The 16,889-nt window shown below is 47.6% G+C and overlaps 1 protein-coding gene across 7 annotated transcripts in view; it reads left to right on the top strand.

Annotated features, from left to right (window-relative positions):
- LOC119466141 (contactin) overlaps nt 1–14,962 on the top strand; it is a 66,717-nt gene extending 51,755 nt beyond the window's left edge. The window contains exons 19-23 of one of the 7 annotated variants that reach the window (XM_049657196.1): nt 1,614–1,811; nt 2,151–2,444; nt 5,197–5,392; nt 5,495–5,559; nt 14,800–14,859. In XM_049657196.1, the coding sequence (XP_049513153.1) occupies nt 1,614–1,811; nt 2,151–2,444; nt 5,197–5,392; nt 5,495–5,499 (693 nt within the window). In that variant the 3' untranslated portion in view covers nt 5,500–5,559; nt 14,800–14,859. Of the gene's footprint in view, nt 1–1,613; nt 1,812–2,150; nt 2,445–5,196; nt 5,393–5,494; nt 5,560–9,613; nt 9,697–9,827; nt 11,964–14,799 lie in introns of those variants that run through there. The other 6 variants (XM_049657197.1, XM_049657191.1, XM_049657195.1 and 3 more) reach the window with 6 other exon arrangements.
- Nucleotides 14,963–16,889: the final 1,927 nt, after the last annotated feature.

A 16,889-nucleotide genomic window follows, 5' to 3' on the forward strand; every position in this document is an offset into this window, starting at 1 on the left:
AACATTTGAGAGTACACAAGCAACCATTGTTGCGTGGACGCTATCAGAGCTGTTCAAAAAAAATTCTTTATAAGTATATAGGGACTTCGACGCTATACGGCGACTCGTGATGTGCCATCGCAACGATTCAATCGTTTTTTTTTTCTTTTCTTCTAAATTCTTGGACGTTTCAATATCGTTATTTCTCAAGTTGCGTCACACTGTATGTTTATCGGCCTTCTCAGCAAGGAATTTCCCACTGCTTCTTTTTGTTAATCCAGTACATTCATTGTTTGGTGCAAACACAAACATGAGCATATGCCATATGCCTTTTTTGAATGTGCTTCTTACCGTTCCCTTTACATTCTGGTGAACTTGCCAGTATCTAGCATCAACAAGTTCATAGACCAAATCTTCATGACATTAACAGGGCGTGTTAGTGCCACAATGCCAAAAGAGCTACTCTCACCATGAGCAGATGCTTGGTAATCTTGAAAAGACCCACGAACTAAAGGTGTGTGGTGAAGCAGCCGCCTTGAAATTGCTGCTCCAGCTTGATGTGATGTCATGGATTTTGATGCTGTCTACTTGTGCCTATCTAAACTTTTATGGGTAGAAATAGACTACATTGTGTACTAAAAAATCCAAAGACTAAACTTAGCCTGTTTCAAGAACTTTTCATCATCATCATCATCATCATCATCATCATCAGCCTATTTATGTCCACTGCAGGACGAAGGCCTCTCCCTGTGATCTGCAATTACCACTGTCTTGCGCTAGCTGATTCCAACTTGCGCCTGCAAATTTCCTAACTTCAACGCTCCACCTAGTTTTCTGCCGTCCTCGACTGCGCTTCCCTTCTCTTGGTATCCATTCTGTAACTCTAATGGCCCACCGGTTCGCCATACTACGCATTACGTAGCCTGCCCAGCTCCATTTCTTCCGCTTAATGTCAACTAGAATACAGGCTGTCCCCGTTTGCTCTCTGATCCACACCACTCTCTTCCTGTCTCTTAACGTTAGGCCTAACATTTTTCGTTCCATCGCTCTTTGTATGTTCCTTAACTTGTTATCGAGCTTCTTTGTTAACCTCCAAGTTTCTGCCCCACATGTTAGTACCGGTAGAATGCAATGATTGTACACTTTTATTTTCAACGACAGTGGTAAGCTCCCAGTCAGGATTTGGCGATGCCTGCCGTATGCACTCCCACCCAATTTTATTCTTCTGTAAATTTATTTCTCATGATCAGGGTACCCTGTGAGTAATTGACCTAGATAAACGCACTCCTTTATAAACTCAAGAACGTTTACTGAACCACAACGGCAGAAACATGAAAAAACGCTTTGCAATCCGTGGCTTCACACTGAAGCACCAGCCCTGGGGTTGGCGGCGCAAAATTAAAAAGTGGAAGTTTGACCGTCATTTCCTTTGCTAATAATCAGCCTAGTATCGTGAAATCATCAAAAGTAGAGGTATTCAAGAATGCTTTATCAATCTTAACTGATTCAGTGTTTCTCTTTAGTGCCCCTTTAAGCCAAACAGCCAGTTTTGTTTTTGGGCACCCTTGTTGTGCTTACCATTGCTTTCTGGCATTGACCCTGGTAGCAATGCTCTTTGCTGCTGCTTGGTGCAGGTTCAGGTGCAGGCGGTGAACGTGGTTGGCGAGGGCCCCATCTCAGAACCAGAGGTGATCTACTCAGCCGAGGACGTGCCCCAGGTGCACCCCTTCAGTGTCTACGCTATGCCACACAATTCCACTGCCCTGAACGTCACTTGGAAAACACTTGACATCACCCGTGAGAATATTGGAGGACGCCTTATTGGACACCGGGTGAGTGGCTGCACCTACTGCTGCATTTGTGAGTTTAGAAATCGGGTATCTAGGTTTTAGCTCTGTGTGGTGGGAGCTGGTCACAGTACACTGTGTTACTGGGAATAAGAGAAACAAAATGTAAGGAAACGAGTTATGTTTGTTGTGGCTCCGAAAATTGTGCAAAATATTAGTAGACAATGCTCTGAGATTTAATGAAAATCAAAAGCATTGCACATGGGGGATGTTTTATTTCATCTCCATTAGAATCCGGCTGCCATGACTGGGAATCGAACCTGGGGCACATCTAAGCCTGACATTCCTTTGTGCTCACCACCCGCATTGCTTTCTCTTGCGCAGATCAGGTACTGGCGCAGAGACCAGAACCCGCTGGACTCCCTGACTGTGCTCAAGCGAGGCATCGAAAACTGGGGCCTCATCGGTGGTCTACAACCCAACACAGAGTACTGGATGGCTGTCATGGCGTACAACAAGGCTGGATCGGGCCCCGAGAGTGAGTTCTCTCTGGCCAAGACGTTCAAGGCCGCACCCCTGCAGACCCCGACGAGTGTCAAGGTGCGCGCCCTCTCTCCCACCAGCGTACTTGTCACGTGGCAAGGCGTGGAGCCGTCCGTTGAGGAGGAGTGTATACAGGTGAGGTCTCCTGTGGCTCTCGGATCAATCTGAGGGCCAGTCTGGTCCGTGAAGCTCTACTCTGGTTTGTGACACTCACGAATGAAGAGGCATTGCCACTTAGGAGGTTGCATGTGGCTTTGTCATGCTCATTCTTATAGAGCATCACAACATTGTGACGTGATGTAAGGCCAGTAAGCACTGGTTTACGTGTTTTGAACGGTGCTGGCTCCTCTATTGCGGCCCATTGTCATGTATGCCTAAAAGGTGCGGAATATTGAAGATTGGCGCAGGTGATTATCTTTTGCACCTTTTAGAGAATGCATTGTCTAGCTGAAAAAAAAGAGTAAAAAAGTATTGAGTAAGAAAAATATCCAAGTACACTAAGCGTTCATAATACGTATTACTGTATTTACTTGTGTGCTGCCTGCACTTTTTTTTTTGCAAGGTGTGGGCCTGACACAAGACAGGCTTGCGGCTACTCACTGAAGCTTTTAACTGTGCTCAATGAATAATGCAGCCACTAGCTGCCGATTATGATCACTTTTATTCAGTCGTCCTTATCACTTCTGCTGCCCTCGTTGGTCAAGAGCTTGTTTCATCGACACTCTTCTAGAGCTGTTCATACTCTGTACCGTCCAATAATGTTTGAAATCCTTGTCACCTCGAAGCTCTTGATGACATCCTCGAATGAAAGCGCATGCCACGTGTTCCAAATCTATGCGCCCACTTTTTGGAGCAATGCCCTCTTAATACCTCTGAAAGCATGATGCAGCTAAGCAACATGCCTCAGCACAGCCGACATCGCTGAAACACGCTGTATCTATGCGGTCTATGCAATGTGATTGCAATCTGGCAGGATGCAGGGACGATGATGATGCCATCGTCGGCAGCACAGAAACTACAGTATAATCTCGTACGATTCTCACGGGGTCTCGAAAAATAATCGTACCACCAGAAATGCGTATCACCTAAAAACATAAAAATGGAATAGTTCAAGTTAGAGAAAAATCGACAAACAAGACGCGGCCACCCATGCGACCACGTCTGTTCGTATCAACCGCCGCGGAAAGAAAAGCAGTTCGCTACATCCGAATTCTAACGCGTTGTACTCTAATGGAACTTGGCCGGGGCCAACAAAAAATTAGTATCACCCCGTAATTCATACGAGCCATAATCGCGTATCACCGAGATTCTACTGTGGTGTCATCTATAGTAGCAGCTTGCGGAAATTAATCAACACAAAGCGGGTATGAGCATGAGACTTAGCAAAACTTTCTTTGTAAACGTCAATAAACGAAGTTAAACGTCGATATAACAAAGTTGCTGAAATTGGCAATTTGCTTCGTTATATCAAATTTTTGTTGTAGTATTGAAATTCTTCCTTTTATGCAAATGATAGAGTCACTGATAGATTTTTTTTGACGAAAAGGGCTGCAAAGTTTTTCGTATCATCGAACAATTGTAAAAAGCAAATTAGAATGAAAAAAATTAATTCTGTTGAATTTGAGAGTCACCGACGAAATATACGATTTCATGTCGTGTCGACGTTATCTTCGCATTGGCTGTACGAAGCAAGGCCAGCCACGCTTCCGTGTCTACTCCGCCCCCTCGGCTGATAGTGTCGAAAAGCACAGGCATCGCGGAGCAAATGCTTCATCTATCTCTCGTTTCAAGTGCGTCTCCGGAACTCGAGATTATGCATCCTCCATTGCTAAACGCGCGAGAAGACAGTGCACATGACGCCACCCCCTCTCGGCATGCCCACGCTTTGCACACACGGCAGATTACCTCTAAAACCGGGTGCGTGAGCTGCGTATGCGCTCAGCTGCGCTGACAACCATGCACAGCCACATCCACACTAGAAGAAAAGGAGACGTGCACCAACCTGCCCCCCACTTGCCCCCCCCCCCCCCCTTCCTTGCACACACTTGATCACGTTACTACGAGCTCTTCCCTTGTTCGTGCGGTAGGACGGCATTCATCGAGCCACCATCCTTCTCTGCTCATCGTCGCACTATTTCATCCGCACTCAAAGTATAAATTGCAGGGGAAGCGATAGGATCTTATCGCACCTGAACTTTATACAGAACATGACGCTGTTCCGCTTCGGTGGTCGCTCTTGGTCACACGGCCTGCGATTTGAGAGGTATATTCGCAAGCAGCCGCTTGTAATTCAACCATTTAACCATCTGCATCCGTAGAAGTTTCTATTTGTTGTCTCAGTATTCTTTCGCGGCGGCAGTGAAATTTCGTTATATTTATATCGTGCATAAATGGACTTCATTATATTGAGATTGAAAAAGGGTGGTGTTCTATGGACAAAAAATTCTAAAGTATTAAATAATTTGTTATCTCGAGCTTTTATTATATTGAACTTCATTATATCGAGGTTTAACTGTATAACACGCAGGTAATATATGGGCACATTTTACCGGAAAAGTGTTGTACGTTAATATTCAGGGTAAATACAGCATGTGGGTCCTCATCTAGTTGACTCAGCACTCAACAGAAGATGGATTTATGGAAGACTCGAGGCGCTGTCCTATCATTTTTGGGCTTGCCCCTGAGTATTGCACCTGCTGTCAGTTATGGACAGCTGTTTCCACTGAGCACACATCACTCTCTGGCTCACACACCTTTCGGCCCCGTGTTTGTGAAGTTGCAATCAGTACCGCATTCTACTCCTCGGAATTTGGGTATGTTGTGAGCGGCAGGAATGGCTGCAGTTTTGAAATTTTCACACTCATTGCATTTTCCTTCCCGATTTCAGGGCTACAAAGTCTGCTACTGGGACGCAGACCAGGACCTGAAGTTGGCCAAGGAGGTCTGCAAGCAGCTCAATGGCGAGGACCTGGAAGCAGTTGTGTCTGGCCTGGTTCCTGGCAAGTTGTACAAGTTCCGGGTGCTTTCTTGGAGTTTTGGTGGCGATGGAAAGATGTCCTCACCCCCTTTGGAGTTCCGCATTGGTTCGTTGGCTTACTCACCTTGTTTCTCAGCCGTTGCCATGTTTGACTTGCCGTGATTTGGTGGCTGTTCCTCGAGTTGCACCATTTTTCAACTACTCGCAGCCTAACCTTCACTCATGGGCCAGGAGAAATTCGAGCTACAGCTGCAGTGCATACCTGCGTATGAGGTGGGGATGTATCGTGAGCTTCGTTGTGTGCTTCGTGAGACTGGAGTTTTTCATTTGCACTTGCAATAGATTCTAGCAGTCCATGGGAAGGGCGGGGTAACTTGCTGTTCCATACACTAAGGTAGGCAGGCAGTGGGCTAATGCCACTGTCATGAGATTAAGTGCCAGTTATCATAACTGTTAAGTGGCACAGACTACAAAGGACACTGTAGCCGCGAAAAAGCACAGCTTTTAATGGTGACCCTAGCCTGTAGCATTTTCTTTGTTTTGTTTGTTTTTCATTATGCCTTTTTTGATGTACACTTTACAAATACTGTCTTCGGTTTCCCCAATTTAGGGGAGCAATGAGTTGGCATGTATTATGAGCTTGCAAATTTGCGTGTGCTTACACAGAGATCTGTCTTTTTGTGTCATTTTGCAATCTGTTTCTGTATGTACACAGTAAAGGCAGCACTGTGTATAATTAATTCCCTTTGCTTTTGTATACCATGTGAACCTTGTCACTGTATGCTTTCCTGTATTTTCTTGTTATTTGAGTTTTTATTGCACACACACATCTCTCAAAAAGAGATGCGTACATGGCAGTGTCGCCTGTTTGTGAGCGTAGTGCACACGTAGACAGAAAGAAAATGAAACGAGCAGTAAGGCAAGTTCTGAACTAGCACCTGAGAAATTCTTTAAGAAGCTTGTTTTTATGCTCACACAGGTTATAGTACGTGCATTCTGTAATGAGGGCGCATGAGCTGAAACGAACAACAATGACACTGCAAATCAATGACAATGCAAATCAAAATAAAGTACAAGCCACCACTGAAAGTTTGTGAAAATTACTAGAGGAGCCGACAAAAAGTATGTGAAACAGCTTGAAAGCAATTCTTTTAATAATCATGCATTACCTTCAAAGCTCTGCTCAGGTATTGTATTAATTTTTGGTATACAGAATGTCTGGTAATGCGGTAGACATGTAAATGGCTGTGCTGGCTCAACCACTGACCCTTTCTGAATTAAACTTAACGCAGAGACTGCATCTTGAAGTGCGTTTTGTTTAACACAAGGTGCGGATTCGGTATGTGCCTGTTTAGATGATAATTAATTGGAAGTATCCATCATGTTTGAAATTTGTGCGGTATTTGTAAGTCTTTTGTTGTTTTCTGCTTTGCCTATGTGACTGCGTGTAAATTGTAAATACAGTAAAAGCTCGTTAACTCAAACTCTGATATCTCGCAATATTGATTAAGTCGAAATGTTTTCCAGCCATGGTGTCAACCCACATGTATTTCACCCCTTATCTCGAAAAGGTTTTGCGCTGGACTACGCATATCTCGAAATCTCAGATTCGAAAATGCCAAGCAAAAGGCAACCGGGCAGCGTCGGCTGCACTGCTTGCACTCGTCAGCAGCTATGTAGCCAGACGCCGCGCGGGACCATGCTCCCCAGCTTATCTTTCCCCTTCTTTCTTTCTAACGCCGCTCGTGCGATTTTGCTTGGCTGCTTGCGCACACTCTGTTGTGGCACGGCCGCTGGATGCAAGCGTGTGTCCAGCGGCCGTGGTTGTGGCCTCACGCAGCAGCGGTCAGCTTAGAGCCGAAGCCCCCCCACCCCTTTTTTTTTCTTTTTTTCAAGTGAAGCTTGTATTGCCTCACAAGTGTCGGTGGTGGTTTCACGCTAAAACCCTATCGAAAACATGTCCAGAACTCGCGTCTCGTTCACTTGGTATATACCAAAATTGGCATGGAAGGGTACGAATGTATAACTAACATGACTGATATGCCATGACAACAATAACATCACTTGCTCGTCGGTTACGTCACGATTAACGATATTAAAATCACGTGTGGCGCATACCCGCATTGGATGAGCGGGTATGAGTTAGGGATATGCAGGTATGAGTCAGGGACAAGAAAGAAGGAACGAAAGAAAGAAATGTAGTGGGGAAGAGGGACACAAACCATTGAGAGAGGACAACGAGGTCCGGCAGCCCGGAGAGCGCGAGACAGTGACCAACGCTCTTGGGCCAAGGCTGTTGTCACGTCACTTACGCCATCTAGTGAACACTTCATAAAACTACAGGTGGCTACATACGTAGTAAGGACACACCCACGCCCTAAGGAGCTTCGCCCCTAAAAAAATCAGCTCTTCGCCGTCGGAGCATGGTCCGGTCTGTCCCTCTTGTGACGCTGTGACAGGTGATCTGTTTTAGTTAAGGAAAATGCCCCTCCCCCGTTCTTTTCAGGACAAGTTGTGCCTGGCGCCATTATTGTTTTGGTGCTGCGCACGGTGGCCTTCTCCCGCTGATAATTTCAACAATGGCTCAGTCGAACGTTTGTCCATGTGAAATTGTCAGTGCTGCTGATGATGGCTATATAGGCGTAGTAAGTGGTTCGTCACTGCCGCTTTTGACCTAGCTTTCATGCGAGTGCGGGTCGCTGCTTCGAAAACCGTCTTGGTAGATGGCCTGCAGACTGCAGTGCTCACTGCAGAACCTTGAGTGGCGTTGATTGTCAACTAGTCTTGTTTCTTTTATTGCGATAGCAATTATATGGACACTCCAAGCGGATTTTTGCCGTCGGCGTAGCCGTCGCCGTGAGGTTCCGTATAAAGTCCAGCGGCGATGAAATCGTCACCGCACGCCGTATGCTGTATGTGCGAGTGAAAGCGTGCACGGCGGATAGCAAACGCGACTTATTCCGTCGCGCAAAAGGCCGCGGGGGGACGGGAGGGAGGGAGGAGAGGCGACGTTTAGCTGTGGTACCAAATGCGTATTTATATAAAAAATGTCACAGTTTCGCCCTAAGGGCGAAGCAATGAATGCGATGGCAACACAGCAATGTCATACGAAGTAAGGTGAGCGGCTTTGGTAGCAATATGAATTGTAGTAAACATGAGCCGATTAAGTAAGCAGGTGTACTGCGGCGTAAGTAGACCGACATGAAGAGAGACTCGATGACCACGAGAAGGCGCGTGTGAAACGGTGGTGTTGATGAGAAGCGCTTCCCGTGGGCAGCGCGTGCGAAGGGACACACCTGTAGCGCTGCACTGCCGACCCGGGCAGCATTGCATGTGTAGCGTGCGTTGGAAAATGTGGCCCGACTATTACTAACTGTGGTGTGAGCGCGCACAAACAAACATGAATAGATCACACTGAATGACTGCAGACAACGACTGTCAAAACGCTGGCAGTAAGCGCATATACGTCGCAGCGGGCGAAGGTACGTGCGGTCTATCGCTTCAACGAAAACTGAGCGGCGAATGCACGGCGCATAAAGGTCAGAGCCGTGTGGAGAGAGAGAGAGAAACAACTTTATTTAGAGCCGTGTGGAGATAAGAGACGGTGCGAGCGAGCGACGAGCGCGGTTGTTGGCAGAGTAGAAATGCCCCCCCCCCCCCCCCTGCTCCCTCCGGCGCTCGCTTCCCGCTTCCTTGCTTGCGCGTGGAAGATTGAGTGCGTTCGCTCTCCGTGACAGCGTGCGTCCCCGCACGCTTCCGCTCGGGCATACGACGCGCGGCGAAGATTTTATCTATACGGAACCTCACGGCGATGGCGACGGCGACGGCGACGCCGACGGCAGAAATCCGGTGAAAGTGTCCATATAATTGCTATCGCAATAAAACATTGCGAGGCGAGAAGGTGGTAAAGACTTCCGACGCTGCTCGACGAGTGTCCCGTTCGGATCTCGTCGAAAACCTCCGAGCCGCCGCCAGAGGCACAGGCAACAGTCACCAACGCCGCGCGCGTTCGGTGCGAACGCGGGCAAAACGTCGACGGCGTCGACAAGTTCTGCTGCGTTGCTGGTGCTGCTACATGTCCAAGTTTATACAGCTGATAAAACTGATATCCTTATTCCGTATATCTCCCTACTAATTTGCTATCGCAATTGATGCTTCGCCTTTCGGGTGAAATTGCGACATCTTTTTCTTCTTAGTGACTACCTTTTTTTTAGCATTTTAAACGAAGGTTCTAGGCTTTAAATGGTAAATGGTAAATGGTAAAGCTTTGTGCCTATAAACAAATACATAAGTAAACGAAAGGGAGCGAAATTGCTACTGACCGCAGGAACTCTCTGGCGCAGTCTGCTGACACCTGAACAGTGGTCCACAGTTCAGGACGGGTGGTGGTGAAAGAGTATAGGGGCAAAGGTTAGTAGAGAGCATAGAGTAAAAACGAATATGCCTATGTGCGTACATAAAAAATGTTTATTATATGGGTTTGTTTCAACGCCTGCCGTCTGTCAATTGCTGATGTCCACTTGTTTTGGTTGTTTATTCAGATATACTGCAGTCGTAGAACCCTATCAAGGGACAGCAGCTTGCGAGGGTACCGGGCCGACACCAGGCGGCGTAGAGTCGCAGACACGAGACGGCAGGCAACCATGTGTGGCGGGCAGAGAGAGCATGGATGATGTGTGTTTGTGCGGTTGGCATGGTGGGAGTGCGCGACGACGAACTGAGCGATCGAAGTGGTCGACGGAGCAAGCCGTGTGCAGTGCGGCTGGACTGAACGCAGACTCTCTGTGTGTGTGTGCGGTGGCTTCGGCCTCTGGGACCACAATAGAAATGCTTTCTCCAACACTGGGGAATAAAGGAGAGCCACACAGTCCCATACAGACCACCAAGACAGACTGTGTAAAGCCATAACGCAAGAGTTGGACACTGACTGGTGGGCTACTGCACTTCCAATAGGGACTAGGACAAAAGGCTGTCCGAAGTGGCGCTTGAAAGGCGCACGTCTGAGAGTGTAGTCACTGGCTTTACGCCTACCTTATGCTATGGCCGACAACTACGGAACCCGTGGAGCCATCGAAATCGGGCAGCTGGTACCGACGAGGTGCCTCCCACTGGGCCTCATGCCCTAGCTGCTTAACAGGATGTGTACCTTCGAGATTCCTGGACCTTTGCACAGGACCCCCAAACTTTGGCAAAAGCCAGCCATGCAAAGTTTTACAACAAAAGGCGCACTCCAGCTACCTTCAAGGTTGACGATTTGGTGCTCCAGGACATGCACCCGCTCAGTAAGGCAGCCATGGGATTCACAGCCAAATTTTCCCTTCGAAGCATAGGGTGATTTAGAGTGATTGCTCGCATTGGACACAATACCTACAGACTCAAAGACCTGGCTACAGGGGAACAGAAAGGCATCGCTAATGCAGACAAACAGAGCAGTTATCATGGCCTTGAAAGTCCTCTTCGCAGGATAACATGGGGGGTGGGGGTGATCTGTGAGGGTACCGGGCCGACTCCAGGCGGCGTAGAGTCGCAGGCACGAGACGGTAGGCAACCGTGTGCGGCGGTCAGATAGAACATGTATTGTGTGTGTGTGCGGTCGTCATGGCGGGAGTGCGCGACGAGGAACCGAGTGAGCGAAGTCGTCGGCAGTGCAAGCCGCGTGCGGTGCGGCTGGACTGAACGTAGACTGTGTATATGTGCGCCCAGGATTTCCCGAAATAAAGAACGTACTTGACAAGCTATAAATTAGAAGGTTGCAGCTCCACTGTGGAGATAAGCTTTCCGGACATGAAATACTAATAGGGATGCGCGAATATACATGAATTTTAATAACTAGTATAATAATGTTCTATTCCATTCAGTTGTCAAATTGAATAATCATCATTCGATTTGTCTTTGGCAGTATTCAATTCCATGTCAAAAGTTACTGTTCGCGCACCCCTACAAAATAGACAGCATAGTACACGTGGTTCCGAGGAAGTGGCCACTACACTCGCTACGCAAGACGGTCGGAAAGACAGGGTGTATAGTGATTCGAAAGCGGCCGTCAGGGCTTTCCAGAAAGGCCGGGTAGCCCAGCAGGTAGTTAAAATTCTGAAACGCACCAAACACGGCGACAGCCCCATACAATCCATTCTTTGGTTCCCTGCCCACGTCGGGGCGATTGAGAGGGTTCCTCTCAACCTCAACGAGTCTGCCTACGAGGCTGCGCATGGCTTTACCAACCGCGCTGCCCTCGGATCGGCCGACTCTCCCCCCGGACACTGGGACGCTCCTATCACGCACAATGAAATTACTAAATTATTTCACTTAGCGACAAGGGTCTTCCCGCCGCCTCATCCCAAGCTCAACAAACCGCAGGCGGTCACGCTCAGACTCCTGCAAACTAACTCTATATCCAAATCCGGCGTCCCTTAACAGCATATATCTTGACATTTACCCGAATTGTTCATGCGCGGCCTGTGGTGAGGCTGCTACTTTGGCTCACATGCTCTGTGAGTGCGGTTCATTGGGGCCTAAGTTCATCAAGGAAGAGTGGGACGCGCTCCTGCGAAGTCCCGCCTTTGAAGACCAAGTCCTGGTCGTCCAGCGCGCCTAGACCTGTCGGTCCCGTCGTGGGATTAGCCGGGTGCGCGTTTTATCGCGTTTTGCTGGACCCAATAAAAGTTTATTCACTCACTCACTCAGTCACACGTGGTTAGGCTGTTTTATTGGGATAGAAATCACGCACACTTCCGGCGCACTTGCTGTGCTGTCGCGGGTGCGATGGCGCACGCGCTGGAGAGCCCGCGTGCATGGTATTGGAGATCACCTACGTCGTTCGAGTTTCAGAGCTGCGGTGCTACAGAACGTTCGCTTAAGTAAATGAACACGCGCTCACCGCTGCTAGCACTCATCGAGGAAGCGTTATGATCACGATAGACATCGCAAGCAGTTGCGCGTATAGCATTGCACACAGCCCTCGGAAGTTGTCCAAGTGTCGCCGACAGCCATTTTATTGCGATAGCAATTAGATGGACACTTCAACCGGATTTCTGCCCGTCGCCGTCGCCGTGAGGTTCCGTATAGATAAAATCTTCGCCGCGCGCCGTATGCCCCAGAGGCAGCGTGCGGGGACGCGCGCTATCACGGAGAGCGAACGCACTCAATCTCCCACGCGCAAGCAAGGAAGCGGAAAGCCAGCGCCGGAGGGAGCGGGGGGGGGGCACTTCTCTGCCAACAACCGCGCTCGTCGCTCGTCCGCACAGTCTCTTATCTCTCCCACGCGCTAGCAAGGAAGCGGGAAGCCAGCGCCGGAAGGAGCGGGGGGGGGGGGGGGGGCGCACTTCTACGCTGCCAACAACCGCGCTCGTCGTTCGTTCGACCGCACCGTCTCTTATCTCCACACGGCTCTGACCTTTATGCGCCGTGCATTCGCCGCTCAGTTTCCGTTGAAGCGATAGACCGCACGTACCTTCGCCCGCTGCTGCGGCGTATATATGCGCTTGCTGCCAGCGTTTTGACAGTCGTTGTCTGCAGTCATTCAGTGTGGTCTATTCTTGTTTGTTTGTGCGCGCTCACACCACGCTTGTTCAATCAGTTAGTAATAGTCGGGCCACATTTTCCAACGCACGCTACACATGCAATGCTGCCCGGGTGGGCAGTGCAGCGCTACAGGTGTGTCCCTTCGCACGCGCTACCCACGGGAAGCGCTTCTCATCAACACCACCGTTTCACACGCGCCTTCTCGTGGTCATCGAGTCTCTCTTCATGTCGGTCTACTTGCGCCAGCAGCACACCTGCTTACTTAATCAGCTCATGTTTACTACAATTCATATTGCTACCAAAGCCGCTCACCTTACTTCGTATGACATTGCTGTGTTGCTATCGCATTCATCGAAGCGCTTCGCCCTTAGGGCGAAACTGTGACATTTTTTGTTTCTTTCGCGAAGGACAGTTTCTCTACCTCCCCATAACACAGGTGTCCAATGCCAAGTGTTCACACTGCCCTTTGGAATAAGATCACAGGCTCTGCACAAGCAAGAACTTCATAAACAGATTATTTGCTAAAAGTAGTGTTTTTTAATACACTGCGTAAATTGTGCACGTGTTGTCTGCCTTTTTCGCGCTGTCCGTGCACCGCTCTTATCTGTCCGTGCACCGCTCACACATCTAAAATGCAGGCAGTACTAACTGCTTTTCCTGCAGTATATTTATTGTGCTTCGGATCCTGTTCAGTGTTTCAATTCATAACAGATCTGTAATATCTTGTAAATGTGTCAACCTTTTTGTGCACGGTCCACTGCTGGTGCACTTGTGTGTTTTCATTGTTGACTTCTGTGTTTGGCGGGACAATGTGGAAAGGAACACTTGATTTGCATTCCAGGCTGTAAAGTGTGCTCAATTTTTGCAGTGAAAGTACCACAAAAGTTTAGCCTTATATGCAAGAAGTACAAAGCACAAATCGGAAGGTCTTTCAGACCTTAACCCTCTGAGGGCGCATGCCGTAGAGATGGGCGACGCTAACAAATCCCAAATGGACGATGCCGTGTATTTACGGTGACATCTGTATGTTTAAAAAAAACGTGCCAATTTTTCAACTCTTTGTTGTACAGCAAGTGCTGCCAGCGTGTGTGGATACAAGGAATTTTATTTTTTTATCCATAGTCTCTTTTTTTCATACCACGGCTTCAATACGCTAGCGTTTCACGGACCGCTCACGCATCCGCGGGGTGCATCTGTTGACAGGCAGGTGCCGGTATATACAAACGATGCCACCGTATACAAACAATGCTGCTGTGCCTGCGTTTTTCTCGAGGCTCGGCTCTCAAAAACTGATTTGGATGGAACAAAGGATTACTACAAGTTTCTGACTCCTTTAGTTTTCCTGTTGGGCGCACAAACATCTAGTTTTCTTGGCTGCGTTCAGATACGTGGTTAAATTACACGGTGGACGTGCGCGCTGGTTGTTTTGCTGCAAGTGAGTCGAGCGGTGATTCTTCCAATGGGGCCTATTACCTGATTGCCGAATCAGAACATGTATATTTCAGTATACATTTTTTGGCACTTTATGGGCACTCTAAGAGAATTGCAGTAACTTTTTTTAAATAGGTCAGTCTGAAGATTTTAAATCTGCAATAAAGGAATTTGACGCTGGATAGTCGCAATTGGCGACAGAAATCGGCCCTCAAAGTGTTAAGTCAGCACTAGTTGTTGAAGTTCGGGATAACACACGCAGGAGAAGGAAGTAGAGATGATGTGCGCCAGCTCGCAGCCAGTGCAACCAGTAAGGACAAGCTGGTTGGTAGTACCTGAGCTTTAACTGACCTAGAGCTTTTATTGACGATGGCTCCTTATGTGCCCTCCTTTTAGATATATTCCTACACCTTGTCTCAGCTCCTCCTCTGTAACTTCTCTTAACTTTTCTGATAGTCAAGTACTTTCCAGTGCTTAAGCCTCTTTGTTTGAACATAAGTCATCTGTTCCCTTTTGTATAAGCACTGCTGCACGTGTAGCTCCCATTTCTCTGCTGTTCAGTCCTTGCAGTATTCAAAGGCACTGGTCCGTGATCCCATCTGGACTGACCTGCACAAGGCCAACGACAAGGAGTGCGATCGCCTTACAGAGCGCTTCGTCTCACAGGAGGCGATGCAAGCCGTCATGAACTTCTTCAAGGACAAGGGGAAGTTTTTAACTGTGCAGCAGCAGTTGCTACATTTGCCCATTGGAGTGCTGCCCAAGAGGCAGCAGTTCTCCAGCTGTGCTACCTTTGAGGCCTCCGCTTGGCCTTGTGCAATGCTAATTGTGGACTTTCTTCCGGTGAACCTTGGAGGGCTAAGTGCTGTGGGTTGTTCCAGTTCTAATAAAGGCCCAATGTATGCCCAACATTGGGCTACATTTGCCATAGATAAGACTATGTTGTTAATGAGAGCAGCATTCCGGGCAAGTTGGTAATCCATTACTAGAGTATTATTGCGCAACAAAAGGACATGGACGGGAAAGAAGAACACACACACCAAGCGCAAAGTTTCAACTCAACTGAGTTGAAACTTTGCGATTGGTGTGTGTTTTCTTTCCCGTCCATGTCCTTTTGTTGCGCAATAATACTTTAGTAAAAGCTATGTTGGTCCGATATTTAGGGCTACTTTGGTTATTTAAGCTTCAAGGATTCGATATGTTGCACAACATCGTGGGCATATTACTCAATTTCTGTTTTCTTCAAATGCACTTTACAAATAACTACCTCGTGCTGGATAGATGGCATTTGCCAAAAGAATCCGGACATGCATTTTACAGCATTCACGTGATAACGGAAACTTGTAATGGGCTCCGCAGTATGGCTGGGGTTCTACTTTCTAGAAAATAACCTTCTACTTTGAAGCTATATAGAATGTCTCGCAGACGCCTGCGTACATGCTTGCAGTTGTGGAGCCTGATATCACCGGTTGAGAATGTTTTGACAACTCTGGCACTATTTTACGAACTGTTAATCGGATTTTTGGATATATTGTGGCAACGTGAAGGTATTTCGTCATGTGCAACACTGATGATAACTTGAAAAGTATCGTTTGATGTGGGTGCTCGTCCACAACTTTACCGGTGAATATTAATGGGTGATTACAGCACACATTTTGGTGCCTACATATCTATCGGCATTGCTATGAGTGGAGTGTCAGACTTGCGTAAACACTTGTTCATCTGTGCGTGCAGGCTATCATGCTCACATGAATGTTAAGTTTCAGATAAAATGTATTTTTTCACACTTTTTTGTCTGTGTGATGTAACTTCACAATCTCAATGTTTGCGGGTCACAAAATGTATTAAGGGAACAGGGTAGGGGAAACTTACGCAAAAAAATAATTTTTTTGTTTGTTGGAAATTTGGAATCCCCAGTCTTTCCTGAGCTGTGTCATTTACGCGTGTGCGATTTATTTGTTCGGAAATTGACCTTTTCCAAAACCTAGGTGATGTCCGGCCACGCCCCCTTTTACACATATACGTGACCTGTACCTCCCCTGTGTTAAAAAAAGATCACAGAAAAACGCAGGCTTTCTCTAGGTTTAGCGGCATCGTTATTGCTCGTCTGGCGACAGCAAAAAGCTGTCTAGCTTTCATTTTTTAGCCAAATCTTAGACGCTGCTGGTATCACTTCGAGGCCAATTATCTCAAAACGTCAATTTTTGCGACGTTTGACCCTTTTTCTCTGGAACCACAAACGCTAGAAGCATTACTTTTTCCCACTACCAAGACAACACAAGGGAGAGTCTACAGAACTCGAATTGTGGAAATTAATGGAGGAAATCTTGTCTGACAAGCTGTTTGTTGTCCATTCTGGCTTAAAAATTGGGAGGGTCCACTAAAAACAAAAAAAAAACTTTAGATCTTTGACAGCGAGATTCCGCAGTCATCGGGTGAAATGTGTTCATGTTTGCTTATGCACGCATTTCGCTCGCTGCTGCTGCCGCGCCTCCTCACTCCAGCGTTTTGACAGCGAGTTTCCGCGTTCATCGAGTGCGATGTTTTCGTGTTTGCCTGTGCTTGCGTGACACCAGGCTTGTTAGTTTAGTTAGTAAGCGAATGTTTGCAAGTTTACACGTACGGCTTATACAACTACTATCCTTACTCCG

This window comes from Dermacentor silvarum, chromosome 10 (genome assembly GCF_013339745.2).
Source record: "Dermacentor silvarum isolate Dsil-2018 chromosome 10, BIME_Dsil_1.4, whole genome shotgun sequence".
Classification (NCBI taxonomy): domain Eukaryota; kingdom Metazoa; phylum Arthropoda; class Arachnida; order Ixodida; family Ixodidae; genus Dermacentor; species Dermacentor silvarum.